Below are 23,069 nucleotides of genomic sequence, written 5' to 3'. Positions count from 1 at the left end.
AAAGTATAAAATGAAATGATTAAAAAAATAGAATAGTTAAGAGGGAGAAACAAAAACAAAAGAAACACAGAAAGAATCATAGACAAAGACAAACAAAAATTGAGAAATAGAAAAATAGACACAGAAAGAAAGAAAGAAAGAAAGAAAGAAAGAAAGAAAGAAAGAAAGAGAAAAAGAAAGAAAGACACATTAGAGAGATAGAAAAGAGACAGTAAGAAGGAGAGAAAGAAAGATGAGACACAAAAAGAGATAGAATGAGAGACACATTAGCAGGGACAAAGGTAAAAGGAGAGATAGAAACAGAGAAAGCGAAAAAGACTGAGAAACAGAGAAAGACAGAAAAAGAGAGTAGCAAAGACATGAGAGAGAAAAATTAAGAAAGAGATAGGAAATGAAAAACAGAAAGAAATAAAAAGTAAGAAATAGTAACAGTTATAAAATATAAGGAAAGAGAGAAAAAGAAACAGAAAAAGAGAGAGAGCTTTCTTTTTTAGGCAGAGAGGGGTTAACAGGGGGCAGAAGGTCCAGCTCTCACTCAGGCATACATGCACACATACACGCACACACACATGCACACAGAGCTGTGAAGCAGGAGATCAGCAGTGACATGACCGTCACTCCTCTGTTGTGCGAGAACACAGAAGAACTCAAGATTCGAGCAGACTCATCCATACTGCATGTGGACGCCTCAGTGATCTGGCTATGGCTTCATGATGGAAGATCACGTCTGAGCACCTACTGCACCAACCTCAACAAGGAAATGTTCTTCAGCCGGAGAACCAGGCAAGGCTGAACAACCGTGAAGCATGGAACTGATGGAGCTTTCTACAGCATTCTTGCTCTTCAGTGTGTTAACTGTAGCGAAGGCACTGGTGAGTAACTGACGTTTAGCTCACTTCTGTGTAGCAGCCAAACGCAGCATAGATTTCATGTCTGAAGAATGAAAACACACAGTGCTACTTGTCTGAAATCTAGATTTATTTATACATTTGTGAAGTGAGACTTGCGATTAATCACATGTGAAGTTTTCTGTAAAGGACATGGTTTAGATTTTCATGACCTATGAATATCAGCTTCAAGTTGAAACTGTGATATAAAATTTTTTTTTTGTTTAGAAAAAAATACAAATTAAAGATAAATACTCATAAATAAAAGAAAATGGCAAAGGCATAAATATGAGAGAGAAACAAACACAGAGAATGACAGCGAGAGCCAGAGAGAGAGACACACAGAGAGAAAGAGAGAGAGAGAGAGAGAGAGAGAGAGAGAGAGAAAAAGATGGAAAAAATAAAGACAGAAAGAAAGAGAGCGAATGAAGGAATAAAGGAAAGAGCAACAGAAAGAGAGAGACAAAAAGAGAGAGAGAATAATGGCAAGAGAAAGTGAGAAACAAAGAGAGAAAATTACATAGAGAGAGAGCATGGAAATAGTAGTAAAAGTAAAGGAAACACACGCATAAAGGACATTATATTTTAACTAAACCAGAGGAACCACAGCTCTGTGACGTATATAACACAGCTACATGCTTTTTTCATTAATGTGAGTCTTATTATTCTTACAGACAAATTTAACATGTGCTAAAATTGATAGAAGGAAGATGAAACTGTTCGCTATTTTCTCCTGGGCTAAAAGAGCTACACGATAGTTTTTGCTACTTGGCTTCTCTAAATGTGGTTTAAGCTTATATTTACTTCTGATTCCTCATAAGTGAGTACATCACAAGTATTTTCCAAAAAAACAACGTGTTTGTATTTCCAAAAACATATCATATACATACAATTTAAATTCAATATTTACAAGTGACAAAGTTGAAAAAATCTGTTATGGCCTATGCTACAGACACCTACTTCCACTCCGAGAATTCTGCGAGTCCGACTAGTTGTACTATGTTTATATGTAATTTATGGTCATTACCTTTTCAGTTGGATATGCGCTTCAGCCCTGTAGAGAGAGATTTCTCAGTTGTTATATGGAGAATCCTTTGAGATGTGTAAAGATTAGAAGATAAAACCCACACGCTCATAAACTCAAATAATTTATCTATGCACCTCTTAAAACACAGTGTACATGAATCTGTCATAGAATACCACTGAAGGTGTGCATCAGTAGAGGTCTGTATGCTTGTCTGGAGGTTTTCGCACAGGTTTTGCTGTCCACCGAAACACATTTCCCGTAAAATAATCAAACAACACAACATTGCAGTGCTTTGAGCTGGGCCGAGCTTCCCATGTATTCTTAAACCCTGCATTCCTTCTTTTTATTTCTACATCATTTTCAAATGATTTTTGTGGTAATTACTGTTCTAAATAAACATTTATTATTATTATTATTATTATTATTATTATAAGACTAAATCATGAATGTGAAAAACTTAATATGAGATAAATTATTTTTTATTCTTTATTTGGTGGAAATATACTCACACAAATGTAATATGTGCTCTTTAGCTGGATCAATATAAACATTTCATATACCAAAGTTACTTTCAGCATGCAATAAATAATTTATATTTGCATCAACACTATGTTTTTTTGTTTTTTTTTTGGAATTACAGATTTTGAAATGGCTCAAATTTATCATCTGGTTTATCACCTCTTATAAAGCCTCAGTGTACTTAAGGGTAGCACTATGTACAAAAACAAGATTTTGCTATTCAGCATCAATATACATACATCAATAAGTACATATCAATAAATACTTACAAGCAGAATCTGTTTTTTATTATGCCATGGCATTTGTCTTTCTGATTTGATGTTGGTCCAGTGTGGGATAGATTGATAGCAATCCAGCATGAAACCCATGCTAGTGAGCTAAAACATTTCCTGTGCTGGCTGCTAAGAGGTAGATAGAGATAGATTGCTGTCAGCATGTATGTAAATATAGTTTCTGTTCAGTGGAGCAGAAAAAATCACTCAAATTGATTTTGAGTAATAAAGACAATTAACGACATGGCAAATGATTTTGTAACACTGTATACAGTAGTAGTCTCTAATACCCCTGAATTCATTCAATCATTTAGTCTCTACATAATGAGCCGTTTTTGTCTGGCCTTTAGTTGATGTTTTATCTGTACATTAACAGATGTTTAGTAAGTAGACATCTAATTTGACCATTAGATAACATTGGATTTATTCTGCTCTTTGTTAAATTTTTAGACTATTATTTATTAACATTTAGTATGTTTAATCATTTACTAGATATTTATAATATAACCTTATATACATTGTTTAGTCTGTTTGTCAGTAAATGACTAGTGTGTCCATTAGTAGACATTCAATCATTCATTCATTTTCTACCGCTTACTCGGGTCACGGGGAGCCTGTGCCTATCTCAGGCGTCATCGGGCATCAAGACAGGATGACACCTTGGACGGAGTGCCAACCCATCGCAGGGCACACACACACTCTCATACACTCACACACTATGGACAATTTTCCAGAGATGCAAATCAACCTACCATGCATGTCTTTGGACCGGGGTTGGAAACCTGAGTACCCGGAGGAAACCCCCGAGGCACGGGGAGAACATGTAAACTCCACACACACAAGGCGGAGGCAGGAATCAAATCCCCAACCCTGGAGGTGCAAGGCAAACATGCTAAGCCACCGTGCCCCCCATTAGTAGACTTCTATTCTGTTTATCGTTAAAGGTTTAGTCTGGTCATTATAAAACATTTAGTCTAGTCTATACTAGTTGTTTAGTCTAGTTTTTAATAAAGATTTAGTCTGTCCTTTACTATACGTTTAGTTATTTCTTTAGTAGATGTTTAGTGTGGTCCATAGTAGGCATTGAATGTGCTAAACTTTCATTTTAGATCATTTCCATGAAGAGTTTTTAAGATTATGGGTTAAGCAGTGGTGGTTTTTTAAGCCATGTAACTGCAGGTCAGATAAAGAAATTGTTTGTATTTCTAACCAAGGTTTGTTCTGCTTGTTTGGACATCTTCTGTGTTTGATCAACCTCATTAAGGTTTGCTTTTCTTAAGATTTTTAGTTTGTTGTTTTTCTAGTGGAAATTGTTTGACAGAGTCTAATGAAATTAAGCCAGTTGATGGAGGGTTGAATTGATATCACTGAGAAGAGATAATTAACTTTGGGTAATATTGATATTTTTATAGTTGTTACTTTCCCACTGAAGGTGATTGGTAGGTTCATGCATCATTGGTGTTCTTTCTCACTGGTTTTAACACGGGTGTGAAATTGAGACAGAACAGGTCTTAGAGCTTATAGGAAATTATGTCAATGTTGATGTCAGTGTTGATTCACCTCCCTGAAAAGATTAGTTACTTGTTATTGGGCTTGTAGTAATTACCAATCAATGCAACTGACTGCACTCATGTTGCTGTTGGGGTGATTAGTCAAAATGAAGCTCCCTATGTCAATCGAAAGCAATTTCATGCTTTACATATACATGTAATTTGTGACGCTACAATGACTTCAGTCAATGGCCTGGTTCAAAACAAGAAACACAGCAGTGTAGGTAATAAACTTGTAATCGTTTGAGATGGTTGTCTTCTTTGTAAGTTATCACTTATACTACACTCAACAAACAAAATGATGTGATAACGGTCATTGGAAACCAAAATCATAAACCCAATGAGGTCTGGATTCAAAATCACAACGAAAATCAATTTAAAAATAAAGAACTTACAGGCTGGTCCAGATTGCATGAATTTAATCACATTAACTCGTATTATAAGTCAGTAGTGTGTATGGCCCCCACATATTTGTGTACGTTCCCAACAATGTCTTGAAATGCTCCTAATGAGATGGCACCTAAGACCTGGCTCAAGGCATCAGCGAGCTTCTGAAATTCTTTGGTGCCACTTAGCTTTGGATGCTCCAATACATAATGTCCCAGAGTTTGGCAATTGAAATCAGGTCTGGGGAACATGACTAAAACTGCCTACAAACTCTAGCCACATGAGGCCGGGAATTGTCATGCACCGGGAGGAACCCAGTGCCTATTGCACCAGTGTAAAATCTGTTATTGGTTCTCAGGATTTATTTTTGGTACCTAACAGCAGTAAGGTATTGTTGGCTAGCACATGGAGGTCTGTGTGGCCCTCCAAATATATTCCACTTCAGACCACCACTGACCCTCTGCCAAACTGGTTATACAGGATGATTGCAGGCTGCATAATGCTTCTCATTGCATCTCCAGACTCTTTCACATCTATCAGGTGCTCAGTGTGAAACTGCACTGAGCACTTGAACAGGGGCCAATAGTGCACCTGCCAATACTAGGATTCTCTAGCAAATGCTAGTTGAGGTTCATGCTGCTGGCTGTAAGCACCGTTGCTACTAGCTGATGTCAGGCCCTCATGCCACCCACATTTAGTCTGTTTCTGACAGTTTGGTCAGAAATATGCACACTAACTGGTGGTCATTTTGTAGGTCTCCGGCAGTGCTCCACCTGTTCCTCCTCACAGAAAAAAGAAGCAGATACAAGTCCTACCATTTTACAGCTCTGCTCAGTTCTCCATGTGTAATGGCCTGTCCACTGGTATCTCATTAATGCCCTTGAGGCTGGGATACACACTAAACCTCCTTGCGATGGAACGTATGGATATGCCATCTTAGAGAAGATGGACTGTGCAACTTATTGGGTTGCAGGTACTGCCTCATGCTACAAGTAGTGACAAGGAGTCTAACAAAACATAAAGCTTGAGACAAAGCAGTCACTAAGTATAAGGAGATAGCAGTTGTCTGTGGCCACCATTTGCAAAACCCATCCCTTTTTGGGGTTTGTCTTGCTTTCGCCTCTCCAGTGCACCTCTCCAGTAACCGGATAGATTTATATCCCCTAAGTTGAACCGACTCGGAGTTACACTAAGATGATTAAGTGTTCATGCACTCTCTCACGTGTTCACTTGTGGAGCGCACCACTGCCTTGTATAAAGGATATGTCAAATGCAAATATCTACCACATTGTGAGGGCACATGCTGTGTTGTACAATGTGTCACAACAAAATGACTTCCATTTATTATACATTTAGTAGATGTATAATCTGACCTTTTTTAGACATTTAGTCTGACCTTCTCTAAATATTTAGTCTGTAGTTCAATAGATGTTTAGTTTGCCCATTTTTAAACATTTACTCTGACCATTATTAGATCTATTATTTGCCCTTTCTAAACATTTATTTTTTTTTACAGTTGTCAACATGTGAGAAATGTTCTTCAGAATAATTTATGTACATTGTTATTGCTAATTTTGTTTGTTAAGCAATAAAACAAACACAGACCCAATCTGCTGAGACACTAAGATGTTATTTTCATCCATTAACGCTTGCTAGGCTTGAATGGTTGACATGAATCACAGATAATAATGTCACTAAACATTGTAAATGAAGGCAGAATGATTTAGGATGGCTAATGATCCAAGGAGCTGAAACACATGAGTCAGTACAGGGGCAAATATGGTTCTGACTTGTTGAACTGCTGAGATATGTCCATGATCTTTATAAACAACACTCATTAAGATAAAGGTTGTGCTCTTGTGCTAGCGTTTACTGTAAACTCAAAATGTTTGTCTTGCCCTCTGCTTTCTTTTATTTTTTAATATCTTATAGACACCTATAGTCTATTTTGGACCACCAATGTCAATTCTATGTTTTTTTCTATACACTGAAGATATTTAATAATGGAGATAATTTTATACAATAATATTGGAGTATTATAATATTTGGTTGCATGTTTATTGCTTACAATAACTCCACCAAGCCAAACTGTTACAGTCTTCATTTGTGATGCTTTTCAAGGCTTTACCTTAAGTCTCTTCTTCAGTAGATTAAAGACTGTTTAATTGAGTTAAGGTGAGTCTCTTGGTATGTACATAAATGTACATATATGTATATCTATATCACACACACACACACACACACACACACACACACACACACACACACACACACACACACACACACACACACACACACACACACACACACACACACACACAGCTTGCCTCTGCTACTTTTGCTTAGCGGTTGTGAAATGTATTTCAGGCACAAAGCCTCTTGTGTTCAACACTCCACCTTTTCCAGCGCAAAAAAGTGAGGAAGATAGATTAGAGTCTAAAGAAAGAGGGACATGGAAAGAGGGATTGAGAGAGAGGACACAAAGAGGTTAAAGCAGGACTGTCACATATTGCAGTATGGTGAAAGTATTTCACAACAGCTAGAGGCAACAGATCAGGCCAAGGTTTCTTCCAGACAGACTAAAGTTACTGATGATGAAATGCTGACAAGTGAGTTCAGAGTCTGGCAGAAATAATGTCACCCTTCATTAAACAATGATCAAAAACAAACCACACACAACACGTCTCAGTGATAACTTACAATGGTTACTTATTCGAGACAAAATTCTTAACACCTCTAAGGAATATTTGAAATAAATGACATTTGTTTCTTTTTCATTTAAACTGAGTCCCTAGGCACTCACTTGATATAAAGTTGTATATATGTAGAATCCCTTAGTATGGGAAAAATCTGATATGTAAAAATACATACATACAGTACATACATACATACATACATACATACATACATACATACATACATACATACATACATAAATAAATAAATAAATAAATAAATAAATAAATAAACAAACAAACAAACCCAAATCTTTAAACACTGGTTGTTTCGGGTTGTAATGATTACACCAATCACTGCAATAATTTGCAAATTTAATAATATGACTTTTTCATTATTCAACATCTTTGAAAATAACTTTTGCGTTTTATTTTTTATTTGTCATGGTCAGTCAATCAACAGTTAATTATAACACCAAAATAATTAATTACATATTAAATTGAGGTCATTAAATCTTTATTTTTTGTGCATAAACTATACGCTTAACATGCTTTTAATGTTTTGAGTTAAAACAAAAAACCTCATTTAAAGTAGTTTAAATTCATTTAATTCATTAAATTTGTAAGAGTTTGGTGTAAATATATCTCAAGCCATCAGAAGCAAAGACTTCTGACTCTATTCTGTTTATAAACTCCTGCCACAGATCGACTCTGATGACGTCATTACTCGTGATGAGCAAATCTTCCTCCTGATCCGTGCAAGGACAAGATGTGAGAGAAGAATCCTTGCACAGTACAGGACAGTACGAGGTATGTTGTCGATGAAATTTCAAACAATATTCAGAATTTATAACAAATCTAGGCCAAATAATATGAAGAGTATTGAAATTTATGGCTGGATTTATGCTGTGCACTCATAATATTCAAGAATAAAATCAATAAAGGGACAAACCCACAATTTTATAAACATAGACCCTTTGACATTCCACAATTTATTCCTATTCATCTCCTGGAGTTGTTTTCAGATCTTAGCCAAAAAAAAAAGCACTTTCCTTTTGCTTCAGGGTGCTTTTATTCATCAGTGATATTAATTTAGGTGTTGTAAACACACTGATGTAGCACCTGTCCTTTTTCAAAGCTCTTCTGATCCAATTTCCTGCACACAACAACATCCATAAATTTAGTAAATGAAACGATAAAAAGTCCGGGTTGCCAGCTTATCTCGGATCCGATTTATTTCTGTATTGATCTTGCATTACATGAATGTGCATGCAGTCTCATCACATTATTCCCACTGAGAGATGCTGATTACTGAGAGTAATTGTGCTTGTGCTGTTGTTGTACATTTTCATTACCAGAGTTCTGTTGAATTTTGGATTCTATTTGATGTTGATTTATTTTCTATAACAGCAGCTCTGACAGAAGTACAGCTGCAAAGAGGGACTTGGCTAACCAACGTGACACAATTTAAAAAAATGTTTAAATGTTAATTAACAATTTATTGGTAAAGTCTTCAGTGTCACTGCTTTGTAACATACAGAGGTAAAGCTTTAACTTTTCAGAAAATTTCAGGACAAAAGAGTTTGCACTTTGGACTTTGTCTGTAACATGACAAGCTAAAACGATAACATATTACAAGGAGGGCATTAATATAAACCTTTATTGTGCTTTGCAGCTGCACAAATGTCATATTTTTAATTAAAAATAATAGTGTAATCATTGGTAACTTACTATATTATAAAAGGAATATAACACTTCATGATGTACTACATGTAACTAAAAAAAATCTTAACTCTAATTCTGTTGTTTTAGGAAATAACTGTTGTGTATTAAAAGTGCAAAGAACATATGGAATTACATATCTGATTTCTTTTTTTTTCCTTAGAAGGTGACTGCGTGCCAGAGTGGGACGGAATCATCTGCTGGCCTAAAGGGAAGCGCAGTCAGCTGTTAGCTGTGCCTTGCCCCGAATATGTTTATGATTTTGACCACAAAGGTCTGTATATCTGATAAATCAGACATAAACTTTTCTTTATTTTATTTTTACTGTTGTATTTAGTTATGTGAGAAATCTCTATTTTGAGACATTACATTCTAAAAGATGTTCTGTAAACCATCATAATATTTTTGCCATTAACCTTTACCTCCTCTGTACTGTACATACAGTACAGTACATGTCTTGTGCTAAGTGTTTTTCCTTTATTTAAGCACACTCAGCTACCACCCCCCAAATAAAATAAAAATAATAATAATAATAACAATAACAATAATAATAATGATAATAATAATAATAACAACAATAATAATAAAAATTAGTATTATTGTTGTTATTATTATTATTATTATTATTGTTATTATTATTATTATTATTATTATTATTATTATTATTATTATTATTATTATTATTATTATTATTATCATGATTTGTTCAGGTCATGCGTACCGTAACTGTGATGCTTTGGGGAACTGGGAGCAGGTTCCCACCATCAACCGTACTTGGGCTGATTACACTGAGTGCACAACCAAGCTGCAGTCTAACCATGGCAAGCAAGAGGAGGTCTGTGCTTTTGTGTGTCTGTGTGCATGTGTGTGTTTGTGTGTGTTTTTAGGTTATTTACTGTATGTTTCACTGAGTTCCAGACAACACACAAAAGAAAATACAATGGTAAAAACTACTTAAATTAAAGTTTATGAAAGGAATCACTTTGTGGAATTAATGAGCTAATATGAAAAAAAAAAAATCAAACGTATTATTGTTATTAAACTCATAATTCCAGATTCCCTGTAAATTAATAGTTACTATGGAAACAGCTTCACAATTGTCAGAGCTGCTGTTATATAAAATTAATCAAAATCAGTATACAGAACTAACAGTGCTGTGCTATAATACTGATATAATAACGTCCACAATGTTACATACTGTACATCTTAAAAAAAAAAAATTATATATATATATACGTATATATATATATATATATATACGTATATATGTATACGTATATATATATATATATATATATACGTATAATATGTATACGTATATATATATATATATATACTATATATTATATATATATATATATATATATATATATATATATATATATATATACGTATATATATATATATAGCATTTGTGATGAAAATACAAAACACAAAATAAAAAATATGAGTTATTTTATACAAATCGATTAAAAGTCAGTTAACAAAAGAAGTTAACAATCTTGATATGATTTAACATTATTTGAACTTACACTGCATGTTTGTTCATCATCAGGAGGTGTTCAGGCGACTTCACGTAATGTACACTACGGGCTACTCCATCTCTCTTACATCATTACTGGTGGCCGTCTTCATCCTCTGCTACTTTAAGTAAGTTTAGCACATAACGTTTTCTGATTTTTCCCACACTTTTAAAGTTTTCTTGTACAATCATCCTTTTCCACTGATAAAAAGACAATGTCATTTAAAGATTGCTATTTTTATATTGTTATATTTACACCAAAGGATCTCATATTCTGTAGAAATATGACAGTGTATAAATAATATGAAATCTGACAATGAAACATGAAACACTAACCCTACATTACCATAAACATCAAAATGTGTTTCAGTGCACGTTTTTTGCTTCTAACACAAACAAAATCCTCTCCTATTAAAAACCTTTTTTCTAAAACCCTCTTTTCAGTATTTTTATGATAATACATATTAATATGACCTTATTCCTAACAAAGTGTAAGAAAATAAAAAGCCCACACAAAACAGAAATGATACACAGTCAAAAATAAATGCCATAGATGAGCTAAAAGTTACAAAACATCAAACTATAAACAAAATATAACAAAATATAATCATATTTTTTTACTCATGCTATATAATGAATGAGGTAAAAATTTGCCAAATGATAAACAAAACAGAATGACAAATGAGAATTGAGCCTGAAATAACAAGAATGACCATTAAATGTTAAACAAAGCAGAAGTACCCATGATGACCAGAATTTCCCATATCAAAAAGAATGTCAAATGATGACTTAAGACAAATTCTGAACAAGGCTAAAATAATAAGAATGACTCGGGCAGAAATAACAAAATTGACCAACATCAAATGAGACATTAGGCTGAATTAACAAGAATGGACCATGTAAGATGATATGGACGAAAGAAATATGGACGAAATTATATATACACCAAACAATACACCAAACAATAAATTAGTTTAATATAGGCAATTAGGGCAATCTGGTGTGATAAACAACATAAACAAAACTGAATTCTCAGAACTGACACAAGAAACAGATTAGAAGGTTAAAAAAAAACCCCACAAATGACTCACACCAAACAGGTGAAGTAACAAAAAATTATAAACATTGCAAAGGTTCAAACATCAAATTCCCCATGTATATGTATAAACAAATCAATATATAAGCAATATGAATAGAAATAAAACAGAATAAAATTATCCAGGCGAAATGGTAAACCATTATCATATTTGAGGTGGAATTAAAGGTATTAAAGTTGTAAAACCAAACAACAAACAAGACTAAAATAGTTTATCACATTTGGCCATGACATATATTTGCCCTGTGGGTGCAAATTTAGGATTATTTTTTATTTAAAGTTGTGCACAGCAGTTCATTTTACAGAACAGCCTGTAAAATACCTCTAACTTTTGTTGCAGACGTTTACACTGCACTCGTAACTACATCCACACCCACCTGTTTACCTCCTTCATATGCCGAGCAGTCAGCATCTTCGTTAAGGATGCTGTTCTCTACTCAGAGGAAGACACTAAAGCAGAGTATGGAGAAGTGGGAATCCAGGCTCAGATGGTACATATACACAATGATTATAAGTAACAATAAGTAACTGATCCAAATGCATTTGAAGAAAAAGCTGATCTATGTGCAAATAAATAATAGAAAATTTGCAACGATCTGTAGATTCTGATTCTATTAGGCTATTTAACTGAGCAGTACACAACACGGTGCAAGGAGTAACAAATTTAGTATCTAATTTCTAAAATGTCTAAACATTGCACCAACAAGGAAAAACTTGACTCCTCTGCACAAGACCCTTTTAAGCTCCACATCTTCTCTTCACTATTCAACCCTGCTCCATCTGCTTCATCCTCCCTGACTGCTGACGACTTTGCTTCTTTTTACAACGAGAAGATTGAGTAAATCTGCCAGACTGCATCTACATTTCACAGCAGGATTTACATATCATTTATTGTCACATTTCTCAAACATAGCAGCAGAAGAGATCTGACAACTTATCCAGCCTTGCCATCCTACCATCTGCCCACTGGATCCACTCTGTTACACTATGCTTCAGACCATCTCTATACTCTACAATTCTGTCCTTCATCACCACAATCATCAATGGATCCCTAACATCCCACCCCAACATGTATAACAAGTGAGGGTTATTCCCATCCTGAAGAAAACTGCTCTGGATCCATTCAAATATTCTTGAACACATTGTGTATAATCATCTGTCTGTCTATCTCTCAAAGAACAATCTCCAAGATCCCAACCAGTCTGGCTTAAAGGCAGCACATTCCATAGCTTGGCTGATCTAGCAGCATGTAGTTTCTCAAAGACATCCAAAAAGGCTGTCTCTGAGAAATTACATGCTGTTAGATCAGCCAAGCTGTCATCTGTTCTCATCCTTCTTGACCTCTTGTCCATCCTTAGGAGTCTTGGAATTTGCGGATCAGAATTGGATTTGTTTGCTTCCTATCTGGATGGATCATATCGGGTAACATGAAGTGGAGTGAAATCCACTCTACGCAGAGTCTCCACTCGTGTTCCACAGGGCTCAGTACATGGTCATCTCTTTTTCTCCCTGTATACTCACTCTCTTGGTGAAGTTATTTCCTTGCATGGTTTCTCTTAGCACTGCTATGCTGATGACACTATGATGATGAACCTTTATTCTCCTTTCCGCCATCAAATAACACAGCTTCTGTTTGGATATCAGAATGTCTTGCAGACATATCATCGTGGATGACAGCTCATTAATTGAAACTCAATCCCAGCAAAACTGAACTGCTGTTTACAGTGCCTTGCAAAAGTATTCATACCCACTGAACTTTTCAACATTTTGACATGTTACAACCACAAAGAATAAAGTCTTTTTTTATTGAGATTTTATGAAATAGACCGAAAGAAAGTGCCACATAATTGTGAAGTGGAATGAAAATTATAAATGGTGTCCAATTTTTTTTTTTTTTTTACAAATAAATATCTGAAAAGTGTGGTGTGCATTTGTATTCAGCCCCTTTTACTCTGATACCCCTAACTAAAATCTAGTGAAACCAAATGCCTTCAGAAGTCACCTAAATAGTAAATAGAGTGCACCTGTGTGTAATATAATCTCGGTATAAATACAGCTGTTCTGTGAAGCCCTCACAAGTGTGTTAGAGAACATTAGTGAACAAACAGCATCATGAAGACCAAAGAACACACCAGACAGGTCAGGGATAAAGTTGTAAAGTTTAAAACAGGGTTAGGTTATAACTTAACATCCCATGCCTTGAACATCTCACAGAGCACTGTATAATCCATCATCCAGAAATGGAAAGAGTATGGCACAACTGCAAGCCTACCAAGATGTGGCTGTCCACCTAAACTGACAGGCCGTGCAAGGAGTGCATTAATCAGAGAAGCAGGCAAGAGGCCCATGGTAACTCTGGAGGAGCTGCAGAGATCCACAGCTCAGGTGGGAGAATCTGTCCACCGGACAACTATTAGTTGTGCACTCCACAAATCTGGTCTTCATGGAAGAGTGGCAAGAAGAAAGCCATTGTTGAAAGAAAGCCATAAGAAATCCAGTTTGCAGTTTGCAACAAGCATGTGGAAGAAGGTGCTCTGGTCAGAATTACTCTGCAAAAGACTTGAGACTGGGGTGGAGGTTCACCTTCCAGCAATTGAGAATCTCTGGCGAGACCTGACTGAGCTTGAGCTACAGTATTTTGCAAAGAAGAACTTCACTCTCTAGATGTGCAAAGCTGGTAGAGACATTCCCCAAAAAACTTGTAGCTGTAATTGCAGCAAAAGGTGGTTCTACAAAGTATTGACTCAGGGGCTGAATACAAATGCATGCCACACTTTTCAGATATTTATTTGTAAAAAAAAAACTTTGGACACCATTTATCATTTCCCTTCCACTTCTCAATTATGTGCCACTTTGTGTTGGTCTATCACATAAAATCCTAATAAAATACATTTTTGTTTGTGGTTGTAACGTGTCAAAATGTGAAAAAGTTCAGTGGGTATGAATACTTTTGCAAGGCACTGTATCTCAGGTCAGGATTTTGCACTATTTCTACACAATGGTCTGATCTCCCCTTTGGTCACAGCTCACAACCTTGGGGTAACCATGGACAATCAACTGTACTTATCCTTGCTTGTTGCTAATGTGACACGCTCATGTCGGTTTATTCTCTACAACATCAGAAGGATTTGGCCATTTTTGTCCACACAGGCTGCTTGGGTACTTGTTCAGTGTCTTGTCATCTCAAGACTGGATTACTGCAACTCACTGCTGGCAGGTCTACCTATGAACGCAATTCATCCTTTGCAAATGATCCAAAATGCAGCTGCACATTTTCAACCTGCCAAAGTTCTCACATACCACCCCACTGCTCCGCTCCCTCCACTGGCTTCCGGTAGCTGCACGCATCGGATTTAAAACAATGATGATTGCCTACAAAGCCTAAAATGGACCAGCTCCCTCTTAGCTCAAAGATCTTATCACTCTTTGCACCTCTAGAGCTACCAGCACTGCTCAACTGGTCCCAACATCATTCTGGGTAAGAGATAAAAACTCCTTTCTGTACTGGTAACAAGGTGGTGGAATGGACTTCCCCTAGACATCCCCTAGAGTCATCTTCAAATGATGGGTGAAGACCTACTTCTTCCAGAAACTAGCACTTTTTCCCTGTTTATTGTAAGTGTAAAATAACACGAAACAAAAATTCCTGAACAGAGTTTTATGTTAATGCTATACTAAGTCTGTAACCTAGTGAACCAGTGTTAATGTATTTATCGAAAGAGACTTACAGTTAAAACACTTAATAAGGGTGTCTGCCAAATGCTGTAAATGTAAATGTACCAAGATTGAAAACGTGTTTGAATTTTTATTGTCTCCAAAAAAATTATATTATTTGCTAACCTGTTTTCTTGCTAACTTTTTTATTATTTTTGCCTTGTATATCTTGAGGTCAGGTGGGCTGTAAAGTGGCCGTGACCTTTTTCCACTATTTCCTGGCAACAAATCACTACTGGATCCTTGTTGAGGGCCTGTACCTGCACAGTCTGATATTCATGGCTTTCCTGTCTGATAAAAATTATTTGTGGGCTCTGACCATCATCGGCTGGGGTGAGCCACCCGCTTTTTTTAATTGGTTTTATGGTCAGTGCTAGGACCTACAACATAGAGAAAAATCTTACATTTCCTTATAGCTCCTTAAGTTACTCTTGCCCTTCACAAGCATTTAATGCTTTAGTTGGTAAAACATGCATTAAAAAATCCAAACATGAAAATGCCTGGTTATATTTTGTTCATAGATTTTCACTATGCACAGAGAAGAAAGTCTGAAAAAGGAAATTTTTTCCATGTTGTCTTTGCTGTAGGTGTTCCTGCTGTGTTCGTCTCAATTTGGGTCAGTGTTCGAGCCTCGCTGGCTGATACACAGTAAGTTTTACGTTTCAGAGCTTAAGATAATGTATCTATAGTAACAGCTCATTCACACCAAGTACACAGCTCAATGTGTATCTATTGATACGGTAAAGTTTTCAGTGAGCACACTGTGGTTATCCCTTATATATATAAAAAGTAGCAGTTGTAATCAAAATTCTAGGTCATGATGTGGAATGTTAAGTGAAGAGTATTTTTTATAGCGATTGCAAAAATTAACATCAGTTTTGGTCTTTTAGATGTTGGGATATCAGTGCAGGGAACGTGAAATGGATTTTTCAAGTTCCGATCCTTGCAGCCATTGCTGTAAGTAAACCTCTGCTGCATAATTAGTCAATATTTGTCTTGGTTTCAGTAGCTGTTCCAATTCAATGTCATAACCACTTACTGTATTGTATTCAACTCTTTTACTCTCTAGGTCAACTTCTTTCTTTTCCTCAACATAATCAGAGTTTTGGCGTCAAAGCTGTGGGAGACTAACACAGGAAAACTGGATCCGAGGCAACAATACAGGTCAAACACGGTCCTTCTATAAACATACACTGAACAAGAATTACGACGATGGAGAGAGTTTGATGTAATCTTTAAATATGTCATTTAAAAATGTATTACCCATCCAGTTCAAATGTAGTTAATGGCCTAAGAGTGGTGCATCTCAATCTGCTCCCTAATTCAGTAGTCTGGACACTGATCATGGAGTCGGATATTTTAAGGTCTATCTCTCTCAGTCGCAAATCATTAGTTTCTAAAAATATACCACAATGCCTTGCAAACACCACAGAGCATAGATGTCCACTATGTTGCCTTGCTGGAAGTGACATCATAAAAAAAGAGACAAACCAAATTTGTAACCAAAGTGTAACTTTTTCCACAAATGTAAGTTGCTTCTTTTCACTGTAGCAATCAAATAATTACTTAATGATTTTTAACATGATTTGATATTCTGCACATCGTCGCTGTCGGGCGGAAACCTCCTATGTCCAAATTTTGTCAATTTCATATTTTTTCACTATTGGTCAGTCCCCATGTGGGTCTGTTATTTTTACAAATTATTAACCAATCTAAAGTCTTGAAAATAGCTTGAGCACAAATCTCTTAACTCCATTGGACACTTCAACTGTCCGCCTCTTCTTCACTCCGCGGGAGAGCTTCGCGGCATATTTCTCCTCAAGAAGAGTTGCAACGAATCAACATGTTTTCTGAGGTAAATGTCTTCAAAACATTGGGCTCAAAGAAAAAAAAATCTTGACCCCCGCTAGTTCTGGTGCTTGTCTGAGGACAGGAATTTAGCGCAAGACAATCCACTGCAACGTGGACTAAGCCCAGAGCATTGCAGATAAGATACAGCGTTTTTTTAATTTCCTGAAAAAGAATGGTTTTGGAGATACGAGGATTCCGCCCGACAGCGACGATATGGTTTGTTAGAGTCTAACAACTTTAAAAAATCCACTAACTAGCCTTCGATCCTGCTTGTACCATGCCAGAAATAAATACAAAAAAAATAAAAAATAAAAATCATAAATACAAAAAAATACCAACAACAAATAATGAACAAGGTAAAAAAAAATAATGAAAAACTAAACTGTAAACAGTAAAAGTGAGGAAAATGACTTGTACAAAGTAGCACACAAAAACAAATGAACCAAGATCAATTTACTAATGCAAAATAATAACCAGGTGACAGTAAGAAAAAGTACCTACACAAAATAATAAACAATGGAAAGGTATGTGTCAGCACCTACTGCGTTCAGTTAAGTTCCTAGAACTCACAATCCGGACATTTGCCATGTTGGCATTGTTACTGTCATTTTGTTTTTCAAAAATGGAACTGTTTTTTTTTTTCTTGTTTAATTAAACCTTTGAGCTAACAACTTACTCGTTTTAAGTTGTTAACTCAACTCTTCCGACAGTACCTACAGTATATGGTATTGGGCAGTGTACACTGTTTTCATACTAAAAAATCTCAGTGAATGCAGCAAGTCACCTAGGAATTTCTCACCTGCTGTTTCATGAATACAGAGCTTTCAGACATACTGCTCATTTGGTGTACTGCGTTTCATCTACATTCTTTTTCATTTAGTAATGTATTCTTGAGACACAGCTTAAGAAATCTTTACCTACAGTATCCATGAAAATGAATCATGTAAAATTGTAAACTACATGAACATAAGAAATACTGCACATGCAAAATAGTACCCAAGGTGAAAGTAGGCAATGTTATTATGCTTTTTTACAGGAAGCTGCTGAAGTCAACTCTGGTGCTGATGCCACTCTTTGGGGTACACTACATGGTGTTTATGGGTCTTCCTTACACGGAGGTCACTGGGCTGCTTTGGCAGATACAGATGCACTATGAGATATTCTTCAATTCATTACAGGTAAAAAACATGAGCTTACACTCTTCACTACACACTCTCCAAAAAGCTGTTATTATTTTGTATTTTTTTTTGCTCCAATATGCAAAGCAGATAAAAAAATAAAAAACAATCAATGATTTAAAACCTTGAGTTAATGTCAAACTTACTGGATAAATCCAATAATGAGATTTCGGTACTATTTTATGCTTTACTTGGTAATGTGAATTTAAACATGTTCTCAGGTGTGAATCAGTTTTTACATTTGAGCAATTTTATTGAAATTGTATTTGTGCTTCAAAAATGTTTGGTCTGATACTTTTCTTTTCCTTCTTTTTAGGGCTTTTTTGTGGCCTTCATCTACTGTTTCTGTAATGGAGAGGTACTACAGATGTTTTTTATTATTATTAAAAGTAATCAAAGTTTCTTTTTGCAGCCTTTTTACATACTCAAATATTTGCTTTAAGTCAGCTTTAAATTTTCTGTTTTCTTGTTTTGGACTGTTAAGGCTGATTTCATTTCTTATATTGTTTGACACTTTGCCATATTTATCCTTATTTATTCATATTTATTTATTTTCATACATAAATAGGCTTATTCAGATACAAAATGAAAACACACTTCCCATACATGTTTTTTTGTATATGAACTCAACACAACCACAGACAATTGAGGATGTTTCTAAATTATTACAATGAATTATTAAAGACTCTTATTTAAGACTTTTAATAGGAAATACTAGACCATTCTTACTATATTAAAAATATCTGTCCTTTTTTTTTGCAGTGCTCCTGGTTAACTGAGGTTAACATTAAATTAAATCAGTGTAACTTTAGGCCTTATAAGCAGAATGTTCACAGAAGATATCCCTTGCTATTTTAGTTGTTTTATTTTTCACTTCACTCAATTAAATAAACCAATGGCTGGGTGTGGAGTGAGACCACCTCACCTTGGATCTTAGAGGGATGCCTAAACACTGCAAACCCCTTCTCTCTATAGTTTGTTGCTAGCTTGTATATTGTAGCCTGCTGTGACTTGAGCATATTTAAAAAAGTGTTGGAACTGTATGTGTTGATCACAGGTGCAGGCAGAGGTGAAAAAGGTGTGGTTAAGGCGTAGTCTTGCTCTGGATATCAAGCAAAAGGCACGTGTAGTCAGCAGCACCGGGGGCGGGAGCTGTTACTATGGTGGCATGACATCACACACCACCAACCAGAGCATCTGCCTTGGTTCTCAGGGACCAATCCCAGCTCGGGGTATGTCCTTAGGAGTCAGAGGCCAATCGCACGTTGCTAACTTGCCGGGATACATACCTAATGAGACTGCAGAAACCGTGCTACCTATAGTTCAGCATTCTGAGCTAAGACGTGCCAACAGCATGGGGACATTATATGATCAGAATGGGCAAAACATTGTAGGACCCCAAGAAATGCAAGAGGGATTAGAGAAAGATCCATCGCTATACTTCATATCTGAAGATCATTCCAGCTCGGTGTTGCTGAAAGATCTGGAAACGATTCTATGATAAACTTAGAGATTCACCTATATTGTAATACTTCTGTGGTGTTATCGGTTATTCCCGCTTTTTGCGACTGAATATGTTTGTTCATTATGTGTGTCATATTTTTGTTATTTTTTTAGTCAAAACTACTGACCTGACAAGCATCTATATAGTCATAGATATTTATTTGTTGATTAGCCATATCCAACTACATTGAAAGTAAGAAATTGGGATAGGCTTTATTGTGATTTAGCAATTTAAAAGCTAGATAGGGTAGACTTGTGAAAACATTCCTATGTGTGTGTAAATACTGTGCCTTTAATAATCCACCCCATGACAAACACCCCAAATTTCTTTATTTATTTGTTTTACTAAGTGGAAATGAAATGGATTTTTTGGGGATTTTGCACTGTGTTTTACAAAATATGTTTAAGATCTGAAGGTGTAAAATAAGGTTTTATTGTAACAAAAAGGCTAATTAAACAAATATGCACCAACAAAAATGAAGACATATCTGGTTTAAAATTACAACTTTAAGTCCTCTTAGATGTATACTTCAGATTTGCATCTGGATCCTGATTTTTTTGTATTGGAACAGGGCTTAAAACTGGGCTTGGGAGGCCATCTTGCTCAGAACCTGGCCTGTGAGGGTGCCATGTTAGCCTCTCGGTTGAGCAAGATCTGGAACAGTGCTTGGAACCAGATGTAGGGGCTGCCACATCACCGCTGGCATGAAACAGGACTTTGTGGGGTTTTCACCTTGGCCTTAGTGTAGAACAGGTCTTAGAACAGGGCTTGAAACCTGGCATGAGAGACCGCTACATTTGCGTCAGCATGGAACAATTCTTGAAATGACCGTGAAAAGGGCTTGGAACCTGGATTGGGGGCCTGTACTGTCAGTCCTGGTGAGGAAAATGGTTTGGGACAGGGTCTGGAAAAGGGCTTGAACCATAACTTGGGAGGCTGCCGTATGCCCCTTTTCCACCAGAAAGAACCAGGTGCTGGTTCAGAGATAGTGCTGGTGCTGGTTCAAAGCTGGTTCCACTGGTGATCCTTCTCAGAACTGGTTTGCCTTTCCATCAGCTAGAGAGCCATCACAGAGCCAAGTGTCACTGTATACGTCTCATCTTTCCCAGCAACGTTAGTGCAGCAGCGGCAAACACAAACACAACATCGACAATGGTGGATGTTGCTTTACTGTAAATGCTCAAGCCTTTGCAAACCTACATTGGCATCCAAACACGGCAAATCCAACGTGTACGTGCAGCTTCATGTAATTTGTATAAACGGAGGTTGTAATCGAGAAGTACATAACATTATTTTATCATTAACACAGAAAAAAGTTAGCCTTAGCATGTAGCTAATTACTATCATGTGTCTTAATAATTGATCATATTGCGGTAAAGTAAAAGTGTATTTAACATTGTTATACTTAAGGTACATTATCAAAGGCACTAACAGTTACTACAAAATAAAATCAGAAGAAATGTGTGTGACTGCAATAAGGAGGTTTGGCGAAATCACTGCAGTCAGAACTGGAGGCATTTATCTATAACGTTAATCGGCGGAAAGCCGCAAAGACGGCACCCAAAAGCAGTGAAATTTCACTATTCTTATTACCAAAGTTGGTAGCACAAACAAAATATTAATGCAAACAATCCATTCAATACTAAATAAAAATAACATTTATTGATTTGGTATTTGTCTTGTGAATATTTATTTTATTACTGACTGCATTCACTGGACACACTGTTTGTAGAGAATGCACACATACATGAACTGATTTGATTCAAGACTGGCATCATTACATCATGCATACAATTTTGGTGTCCATTTTTGCCATTTAATAATACCATAAATTTTGGCTTACTATGTAGTCATATAATATATAATATAAAACTCTTCTTGTTTTAAATTCTCACTGAGGCCTAAAACCTCTAAAGATGAAACCCTAGAACCTCCCCTGCTCTTATGTCCACCGAAAATCACTGAAATTTTACTTTTTACTTTTACTTCAAATACTTAAGTACATTAAATATCAGAAAATTACTTTTGATTCTTAAGTAAAGTATATATCAGATACTTTAAGACTTTTTCTTGAGTAATATTCTAAAAGGCTACTTTCACTTCTACCAAAGTCTTTTTCTAGTAAGATACTTGTACTTTTACTCAAGTATTGCTTTCTAGTACTTTATACAACACTGCTTGAAATCCTAAAATCAGGTTTGTATGACTGGAGCAATGTGTGAGACAGGGCCTGCAGTATAGAAATGACCTGGGACTGGAGCAGGGTCTGGAACACAGACATGGGTCTTCGTGGGTCTCCAAGGTCACCACTTTGGCCTTGGCATGCTACTTTGCCTGGAAGACCACCACACTGGCCTCAGTATATAAAAGGATCTGGAACAGAGCTCAGAACTTGGCATGGGAGGCTGTCATGTAAGCCTTTTGGTAGAAAATGTTGTCCTCGGTTTAAAACAAGGCTTTAAACCTTGTGTGGGGGTGCCATTTTTAGAACAGGGCATGGAGCATGGCTTGAAACCTGCCTTGGGAGGCCTCAGTATAGAACATGGCTTGAACCTGGTTTTGAAACAGAGCTTGTAAGGCTGTTCAAACTCTGGAAAGAGCTCTGTGCTGGAGGCTGCCCTGTTCCGTGAGGAGATGAAGCCATGTGGCTGTCCCATTTATCTCTGGAGAGAGCTTGGGTTGGAGGGCTAGTTGAACATGAAAAGTAGGATTCAGAAACTATGATCAAATTCACAAGGTTTGTAATCGTGAGATTGTGATGATACAACACTTATACGCCACAATGCTGAAAAGACAGACAAGGATTAAAATAAGAACAAAACTACAAACTGTTTAAAGCAATAAGGTCACATGTGGGAGACAAGCAAAACAAAGAAACATGACAAACAAAAAACACTGCAGAACATGAATCATGAACATGTGGAAATGAATTCGAGCTTCTGGGTTTCCACTCAATGCACATTCTGCACCAAAGTGAGAGGCTGAGATTCGCATGTTAATTGCACACGGATTGACTTTATTTAGCTAATTATTAGACTTCTGTTGATAGCTGGTGCATATTTTATTGTTTGTAACTAAGTTTTGCCCTTTCTCTAACAGATAGCCTAATGCCAGTTAAGTCCATTTCATTTCCAGATTGTAACACAACAAAAAGGAGTGAATACT

The 23,069-nt window shown here is 36.2% G+C and overlaps 1 protein-coding gene across 1 annotated transcript; it reads left to right on the top strand.

Annotated features, from left to right (window-relative positions):
* Positions 1 to 512: 512 nt before the first annotated feature.
* pth3r (parathyroid hormone 3 receptor) lies at positions 513 to 20,942 on the top strand. The gene is made up of 13 exons (XM_027159095.2): positions 513 to 872; positions 8,022 to 8,127; positions 9,203 to 9,313; positions 9,750 to 9,874; positions 10,595 to 10,689; positions 11,998 to 12,148; positions 15,551 to 15,704; positions 15,959 to 16,019; positions 16,262 to 16,328; positions 16,441 to 16,535; positions 18,259 to 18,400; positions 18,717 to 18,758; positions 19,458 to 20,942. Exons 1-13 carry the CDS (start codon positions 807 to 809, stop codon positions 19,899 to 19,901), a joined length of 1,659 nt encoding a protein of 552 aa, XP_027014896.2. The 5' UTR covers positions 513 to 806; the 3' UTR covers positions 19,902 to 20,942.
* Positions 20,943 to 23,069: the final 2,127 nt, after the last annotated feature.

This window comes from Tachysurus fulvidraco, chromosome 8 (assembly GCF_022655615.1).
Source record: "Tachysurus fulvidraco isolate hzauxx_2018 chromosome 8, HZAU_PFXX_2.0, whole genome shotgun sequence".
NCBI classification, from domain to species: Eukaryota; Metazoa; Chordata; class Actinopteri; order Siluriformes; family Bagridae; genus Tachysurus; species Tachysurus fulvidraco.
The sequence above is the reverse complement of the archived record's forward strand: the minus strand, read 5'-3'. Positions and strand labels throughout refer to the sequence as shown.

Bases quoted from the DNA above. Each gene is read 5' to 3' on its own strand.
- pth3r (XM_027159095.2), top strand. From the start codon at position 807: ATGGAACTGATGGAGCTTTCTACAGCATTCTTGCTCTTCAGTGTGTTA. The intron at 9,875-10,594 runs GTCTGTGCTTTT...GTTCATCATCAG, and splicing joins ACCATGGCAAGCAAGAGGAG to GAGGTGTTCAGGCGACTTCA. The intron at 18,759-19,457 runs GTACTACAGATG...TGTTGATCACAG, and splicing joins ACTGTTTCTGTAATGGAGAG to GTGCAGGCAGAGGTGAAAAA.